This window comes from Haemaphysalis longicornis, unplaced genomic scaffold (assembly GCF_048455015.1).
Source record: "Haemaphysalis longicornis isolate Haplotype H1 unplaced genomic scaffold, Haemaphysalis longicornis Haplotype H1 scaffold_7, whole genome shotgun sequence".
Classification (NCBI taxonomy): Eukaryota; Metazoa; Arthropoda; class Arachnida; order Ixodida; family Ixodidae; genus Haemaphysalis; species Haemaphysalis longicornis.
In genome coordinates, this window is record NW_027526422.1 from 149482258 (window position 1) to 149490896 (window position 8639).

The 8639-nt window shown below is 44.8% G+C and overlaps 1 protein-coding gene across 1 annotated transcript; it reads right to left on the minus strand.

Annotated features, from left to right (window-relative positions):
- Positions 1-1339: 1339 nt before the first annotated feature.
- Positions 1340-8349, minus strand: LOC144146599 (uncharacterized). The gene is made up of 4 exons (XM_077678537.1): positions 7870-8349; positions 7055-7262; positions 3924-4177; positions 1340-1387 (listed from the first exon to the last, which is right to left on the minus strand). The coding sequence occupies exons 1-4, from the start codon at positions 8347-8349 to the stop codon at positions 1340-1342; spliced, it is 990 nt and encodes a 329-aa protein (XP_077534663.1).
- Between the last annotated feature and the right edge of the window lie 290 nt (positions 8350-8639).

Here is an 8639-nt window from a genome sequence, read left to right on the forward strand (position 1 = left end):
ACAGTGGCATAAAACAGCTGCTGCCCCTTACGTGTACATTCCAGCCGTTAGTGTGCCTAGGAAACACCTTGTCAGGAAATGGAAGGATTACAAATGGTCATGAATATTGCATTTTTGCTAAACATGATAAAGTGTAAGTTTGTGTTCACCCGTGAAATTGTAAGGGTTTGCAACCTACAACGGCTGGGTGACCTTTGCACCAGCGTGCGGTTTATCGTCCTCACCAAAAATGAAGCTGAGTATCTGGCTTTAATACGATGAGCTTCTCAAAAGTGAAGTGTGACATCATGACATCTTTTTTTTTTGGTGGTGCCTTGGGTATATATTTTTGGCGGTTCTTTAATGCAGCTTAGTTGAAGTGATGAATGCGAACATCTTTGACAGAACTCTGTCTGTTTGTGTCTGTTTGCTTAAAACTTAAAGCAAAGAGCAGATGCTTCAAGAGCCTTACTTAAAGCGATCCCACTCCTACAAGAACACCATAAATGCTTTCCATAAATGATCTCTCTCCTCACAAACGGACTCACTTGCGTCCTTGTTCATTGACTCATTTTGTGAGATTTCTATGTTTGTGTGTGTGTGTGCACTTGTGAGAGAGAGAGATGAATACTATTCATGTTTGTGAGCCACCTATAGTTCCATTTGGTAATAATCGATGCAGCAGGTGCTTACATTGTACGATTTGTTTGCAGGCACCGATGGCACTGAGACAGCGACGGAGGTGCTCAACCGAATTCTGAACCACGACGACGCCAGCAGCAACAATGCTGAAGACGACTTCACGGTTCAGCACATGGATGAACACCCAGACGACCAACAGGACCTGACCCCCTGGAACAGCCCCAGCCAGGCAGACCCAGCAAGCCAGGCACTGTCAGTGAACCAGGCGCCTATGACAACGGAGCAGGTACACCAAGCAGGCACACGAAGTGCAAGCCGGCTTCCCGACCCTGCTGCTAGCTTGGGTCCGACACCTACACAAAACGAGGTGGTTCGTGGTAAGGGCTCCTATTGGACCTTTTGTTGTAACAATGGTCATGTATCTGATTTTACGCTCAGGTTCCAGTCTCGACATTTGTTTATTTTGTTCTCATAGTAGCCATTTGCTTCCAGGTTCAGATTTCTACATCAGTGTTCTTTGTTGCTCTTGTTAACTGCAGCATCTCGCTTGCACCCACTTTTCGTTTTGTGCCTCATTTTATGTCATTTTGTAACGCGTTTCCTTTCAGGAAGAAGGAGAAACGATCAAGAGGCTCGCTACGAGTTTTTTGAAAAAAGGATGCGGCATGAAATTATAATGAAGGAGAAGGAAGCCGCCATAGAATCAAACCGCATCGCTTTAGAAGAAAAACGGCTCCAGTTGGAGAAGGATGCGGCTGAACGCGAACTGCGTGTCGCACAAGAATTGCGAAAACAGATGGAGGAGGTGAGACAGCATATGGCAGAAGAGCGTGCTATAGAGCGTGTAGAGGAACGCCGGCTGCGTGCTGAAGAACGAGAAATTGAACGGTCAGAAAGGGCCGCAGAAAGAAAAACCTTCCTAGAAATTATAGAGAAGCTCATTCAAAATAAGTAGTTGAGGCCAAAACTTTTTAATGTGACGAGAAATTGTCACAGAATTGTTTATTCACTTCTGCAGCATTGATGCATTTGAAGTTCGACCTCATTTTTATTTCGACTCCCATGTACATAAACCTGAAACAATAAAAATGAAAGTTGACGTTTCTATTTCTCAAAACATGCTACTGGGAATTAAATAAGTGAAATACATTAAATACCCTTCTGTGGATCACATCTTTATACACAAATGCAACTTCCACCACTGCATATACATACCAATGTGCTATCTGAGCAAAGCAAATTTGTCAATAACATGATAAACCTTTGATTCTCAGCTATGCAAGAGGAGACTGGGACTAAAGGCACAGATGGCCTGATAGAGCTCCTCAGCTCCCTATACACTGTGTCAGTAGCATTGCAACGTCAGCAAATATTTCACAGGATGTATATCATGGTAGGCCTGTCTGTGACAGAGCAATCGCTATCGCCAATGAAGAAAAAAGTAAAAATTATGAAGCAGCCAAAAGGAGAGTATGAGAAATGAGGTGTGCGAAAGAATAATATTACAACACAAAATCACACAGAAAACAGGTGCTGTGAAAAAACAAACATAGGACGAGGCGTCCGCGCCTCGTCCTATGTGAAAGGAAAAAAGCTTGTAGAATCGATTTTAAAAAACAGTGTAAATACAGTCATGAAGCAAACAAAGATTCAGAACTGTTTCATAAATTCTGGGGGCCAAGCATAAATTAAAATGAATCTTTTGCAACATGCTGCAGTGTTCTTTTGAGCTTATTTTAGTCATACGGTGCCCACGTTGAACTAGGGCCTGATTAGTAAGTGAAATAATGGCTCCCTGCTTATAAGATACATCTCGTATAAGAGCCAGAAACTGCTCCCCGGTATGTGTCTCTTATAAGGGGTTCAACTGTATAAAAATGAATATTTGTCTACGTATTGTTACGTGTGTAACCAGCAATACAGCGCAGACGCCAATCGTGCGGAGCCGGTGTGCGCCGTTCTGGCGTGTATCCATCATCCTCATCCTCATCATGGAAATCACAAGTATGATCATCACTGCCTAAGCCTCGAAAAAGAGGAGAACGTGCCCCTTCGTGAGCGCGTGTTCTTGGTGTGACCGCTGCCAGGCATCAGGCACAAGTTTCCCGAAATACACCCTCTTTTCTCTCTCCTACTGGCCTTCATCAATTGTTGCGTCGTGACAATATAAATACTTATACATACATAGTTCCGCTCAGAAAAAGAAACCCACTTGAGTACTGCCTGCAAGACAAATAATGAAAGTATAAAGCTATGCATTACAACCAAACAATGCAAAAAGGAGCAGGCACGGTAAACAACTTTGCGAAAAATTTTTTACGGGGTTACAAAATTGGACCACCTCCTCAAAGTGCAGTCCAGGGCAGGAACTGCTAACACTATATCCCACTTCAACCATTTGTTTTGAAACAAAATGAATGGACAAGCAGTACTAGTGCCAGTTAAAAAAATTGTCAAGCTTTCAACAAGAACTTACACCATGATAGTGTACTGCACAGATAGCACAATGAACTTCAAAACAAGCATCAAGTGTTCAAAACAGCAGCATATGCTCTGCTATTATTACGTGGTTGGCAAGGCTCTGACATTCAGCCTAAAACAATAACAGAATATATATCAGCCTCTATTCAAATAAGCGATCGACAATGCACAACACAGTCAGGTGTCATGCAGTCTGACATGCTGAACAAAATTATGGATTCAAAAAACAGCACGCCCATGTATTTGAGACTTCGGTGCCTGTTCCAGTGGTCAATATTATTCTGAAGCCCTCCACTATAGGGCACCTCATCGCCTGTGTAGTGTCAGTGCATTAAACCTCATAATCAATCAATGAGGTACTGAACAAAATATACATGCTGTTGCCACACAGTGCAGCATTAAAAAAATAGTTACAATTGGTTGTCTGCAATCTCCTCCACTATACATGACAGCGCCACGTGTCACGCAGCCTCAGGTACTGAACAAAATAAATCTGCTACTGCCACACAATACAGCATTAGAAAAAGGTTACAATTAATTGTTCGTGTACTCCTCCACTAAACATGATGTAGTCGGGTGTCAGGTAGCCTGATTTACTGAACAAAAAACATATGCTGCCGCCATACAGTACAACGTAAAAAAATTTCAATTGGGCATTATAGGGAAAACAAATGGTGGCGATTCCGCAATTAAGTGGCACGTAGCGTCAGATAGGTTTGCAGGTGAGGTGGCTCTAAGTCAAAGTACATTGACACTTGACTTCCGTACATGCATGTGTGACAGTTATTTAGGATCACAGCAGCCTTGTACATCTCACCCACCTGCTGCCGAAGGAGCTTTTGGTTTTTCTTGAAGTCAAGAAAGGCAAACTCGTTTACAACTTTTCCAAACCCCCATTCGACAGCTTGCCGGACAGAGCTCATGCCCTTGTTGAAAGCTTCCTGAACTGCAGTCAGGCTGAACCCACCGATGATGAGTGGCTGGAGGGGATACGCCGGATCGCCGTAGATGACATAGTAATCATCCTTCACAAGCTGCTCCAGCTTAAAGTACAGGCCACTGTCCTTCAGGATTCCTGTGCAAAAAGACAGCCACCAGGGTAAATGATAGAAAGCATAGATGCAGTAATGAGCAAATGAATGAAAAATGTGATTTGATGGCATTTGCCCTGTTTTATGCCTGTTTTTTCAGATGGCCCTACACAGTTTACGGAAAAAGTGCATGCATGCAAGGCCAAAACACTGAGCTGATGGTATCTTCCAAGTCGCACTTTAGTCAGATGATAATTATACTAAAAGCGTACTGTGACCAAAAGGATTTTGGACTATGCTATTTCCAACCATTGCCAGCATAGGAAAAAAAGTTATCGTTCAATTTTTCGTGGCGCATGCATGCCTGGGGTATCGGACAAGAATAAGGAACACTAAGGGTCAATATGCTTGCTTCACAAAATTTACAAAACTACGAATCGTAGCTAAAAGGATCTCCGGGAGCGAATTATTTAGGGGCGCTCTATTGAGATAAGTGTGCACTTGTTAGGTGCGAACACTCCAACCCTCTGAAGAACCAGCATACCTGAATATTTTTCTTGGGCTGAAACGCTAAAATGCTCATGAATAACTTGGAGGCAATTTTAAATAGTGTTCTGCATTTTTTACTAATTGGCCTAAATATGCCAATAGTGATGCAAGTATAAAACTGTCTGTCTAATGGAACAATATAAAAATCCAGCGCACCTTCTCTACGGGTTCCTTTTTAAAACAGATTGAACATGAAGATGTAGCAGCAGTTTGATATCTGTAGCTTCACCCCGCTTCCTAAGTATACACACAGACAGAGACAGCAGCAGGAAATTTAGTGAATATTCGGTCTTCGAAGCGCAATTTTTTCTTAAAACTAATAAAGAGTGAAACGCTATGCCCGACAGTGCTGCTATGCCAGTTCTGAAATACAGTTTCCACTGCATTCGGGCATAAACATGATTTGAACCGATTTCTTTGGTTGTACCGTTGTAATCTGTTTTAGCTGCAATATGTGCATGCTGGTGCAATCATGCCAAACACTATTTTTTTCTTTTTTCCAATTGTTATGCCATTCTTGTGACATGTGTTTATTAAGCCCACACAATGATTTTGGGATAATGAAGGTATGTTAATAAATAAAGTGTAAGGTAGATAGTGGCCGCTCCGGTGGATTGCTAATACGTTTTATTTTCAGACGAGAGCCAAGAAGGTCTGAGTGTACAGTTAATGGCCGTTCTCGCTTGTCAAAAGCCTCCTGTGGTGCTTCTTCTCTAGAGGACATAGAGGTGCAGCCTGCTACATCGCGGGTCAAACAAAAGGTGGAGCCGTGAAGCGAAAGTTGACAGTTGCCACCGCTCTATCGGGGGGCACTGCTACGGGACAAGTCCCCCGGCTCTCCCTTTGAAAAGGCACCGCGAATCAGTACGGGACAAGTTTTTCGTTTTTGTCGGAGAAATTCTGCGCCTCGCTTGCAGACCGTGCGACCGCACACTTGGCAGTATAAATGGTATAAACGTGTCGAGGCCCTTCTTGTGTAGCACACCGCACTACGCTGCGCAACTGTTGCACGCTACAAAAGGAAGAAAAGGCCCACCAATGCGGTACCACGAGTTTCCGTGCGACGAACAGCGCCATAAAGCAATGCTAAAGAACATTTGTGGAGAAGGGATAACTGGAAAAGCAAGCATGTGGGAGCCAAATGACACTTCATTTCATCAATGGTGACTATTAGATGTCCGCAAAGCTCAATATTTTGCTTCAAACCGCTGTTCCAACGGTTTTCCCGACTCAGTTGCAAAGCCTTAATGCAGCCTACAAAACCGACTGAAGCGGTATACAGGATAGTCAAAAGCCTTGACAACAGAACGCTGATACCTGACAATGCAGGTAACTGGTCTCTGCAAGCTCACCTGCAACTTTGTTAGAAAAGTTATGAAGTGTCCAGAGGTCAGGCGAATTGGCAAGCTTTGCCAACGCTTAGTATCAACACGTCTACCCCATCTTGCAAAATGACAGGAACCGACATGTGACAGGGATGATCAAGGCTACACCGAGGAACTCTGCAGAGTGTTTCTGAAAAAATTGTTGCAGCCACTGCTGGCAAACAGAGCCGGAGACCTGAATGCAACTGAAGAGCGGATGAAACTTGCCTACAAGCCTCTATCACGGAAGGTGGTGATTTTGAGGCAACGAGGCGCTTTCCATGGCTGCACATATTGTAAATAAAGAAGTGAACTTGACTCAACCTTCCATGATCTATTTCTTTTTTGTGTTAACGTGGTGATTACTCAATTCACGCCCAATAAATTTTTCTTCACAGCATCATGTTTATATAGGGATGCAAACATGTCTATAATGCGGTTAAATGTGCGATCCGTTGTAGACTTCGACCTCATTTTTCTACAACGCTGGAACTAAAAACCTTATCAGAAAATTATTTGTTGTAACCTATAAGTCGCTTTCCACGGGTTTGTAGGAATGCTATTTTACCAGAAAACAAGCCTTTCACCAGAAAACAAGCCCATCAAGCGAAGTAGGTAATCAAGCAAGCCATAAAGAGCTTGCTAGTGATCTTGAACGGTGGTCGTGTGGCTCGAAACCAGCGGCAAAAGTGGGCTGTTCGGACTCATGGGGGTCCATTAGCAGCCCAATACCGACCTCCTCTGTATGTTGATGTCCTTGCAGGTAGCGTTGAGGTAGTATGATTTTTTTTCTGGAAATCCAATACACTAAGGCGCGCGCGCCAACAAAATGTAATCGCGCGGCTCCTTTCATGCGCGCTTGTCCCGTAGCAGTGGCTCCGTGGCAGTTTCACGAAAAACTCGGTTTGTGACGCTGGTTTTGGGCAACGTCGCAAGCCGCACCTCGTGTGTGCAATCGAACGGCTGTGCTAATTTATATGAGAATGCAACATAGTCCACCCAACTTGCCTGCATCGTGCCGCCTTCCCGGGTACGGGCCATACAACTGGCATATAATGCCATTTGGGCACATCAGCGACTGGTACTTCAGGCAATGTGCCCGTTTGTGGCCTGAAAAGTGCGCCTTCTGGTTCCTCTTTGGCCGACAGATGGGGCGGACGGTGCCATCGATGAAGGCCCAACAGTTGGTTAGGGGTGCACCTTTGCGTTGCACAGCCTGCAACAGAAAACAAAATATGCTTTGTCACTTTGCTTTTTCATAGCTGATGCACTCGAATCAGGTTAAGCAGTTGTTTGTATAACAGTATTAGTGTATGGTTCTACGGTTTGGTTCTGATGTTCTGATGGTTCTGATGATGTAAATGCAAAACAAAATAAGGCACTTGATGGCTTTGTTGCCTTTTTTTACCGATTTCGTAGTTTACACTTAATGAAGATGCTTGCGCACTTCGGGTTTTAGGTGGCCTTGTTTGTATACGCTGAAAATGCATTTCTTTAAATTGCTATTTGAGCAGTGGGAGGGTCGGTTGACCAGCTCCCATTCGGATCACCAACAACATATGGTAGAACGGGTGAGACAGGCCGCCAAGACCCTGGGCTTCCTGGACTAAGAGGTTCCCCACCTGGCAATTAACCCAACAACTGCTCGATTAAACGTTTATTCCTCCTCCTTTAAATGGACAGTCGCTTATTGACTAGGTGCTGCAAGGCCATGATAGCACAGCCCTTGTACGTGTGTGCGCGAGAGAAAGAGGGGAATATAAAGTGAAATTGCAGCGTTGTGAAAGCAAGAGTATGCAAGTAAAATAGCAAAGCGTACTTACGTATGCGAGAGCGCTTGGCGACAGCCAGGTGTGGCTGTTGCAGTCCTTCAGGAGGTGGCCGAATGTGCCAACTATGTGCTTCAGCACATTTGACGTCACGCTAGACATGACGGAGTAGTGCAACCCGAAAATGTTCTGCAAATCACACCACCTATTGGGGTAGGCAAGGCGGCGAAGTGCTAAGCACAGAGCGTCGCGGCCCGGCACGGCCTTTTTCTGTGCACTCACCACCACTTCGGGTATCAGAAGTGCTTCAACAAGCCCATCTACGTCGTCCTTTTGAAACTTGAACTGCTGTTCAAAAAGACTGCGCTCGATCCGGTTGATGTCTAGCAGTCCAGACCAAGACCGGTACTTCAGCACTTCTGACTCGCGACTGCGCCTCAGTTCGTAATCGATATCTTCGAGCGTGAGGTCCACTTTCAGCAGTCGCTTCTCTTCGCTGGTCAGCATATAATCTTTTATTTCGGACCAAGTCATGTTCCACGCCGTGAATCGGTCGCAAAGAATGCTGGAAGGCATCGCGTTCAAGGAGATCAGAAAGCGAAAGCGCTAACAGGGAAAGCCCACGAAAGTGACGATTCGCGGAAAAGCCCGCGAAACGAAAGTGACTCGCCCCAAACTGGCTTACGGCTTCTGCTGGCTAGGGATAGGCCTGGCGCTGGCAGGGAACGGCATTTATAGTTCGCCAATATGCCGTTTAGTGGCGCTGCGTGACGCACAAAGCGCACTTTTTCACGCTACTGGTTTATCCATGCATCGACTTCTGC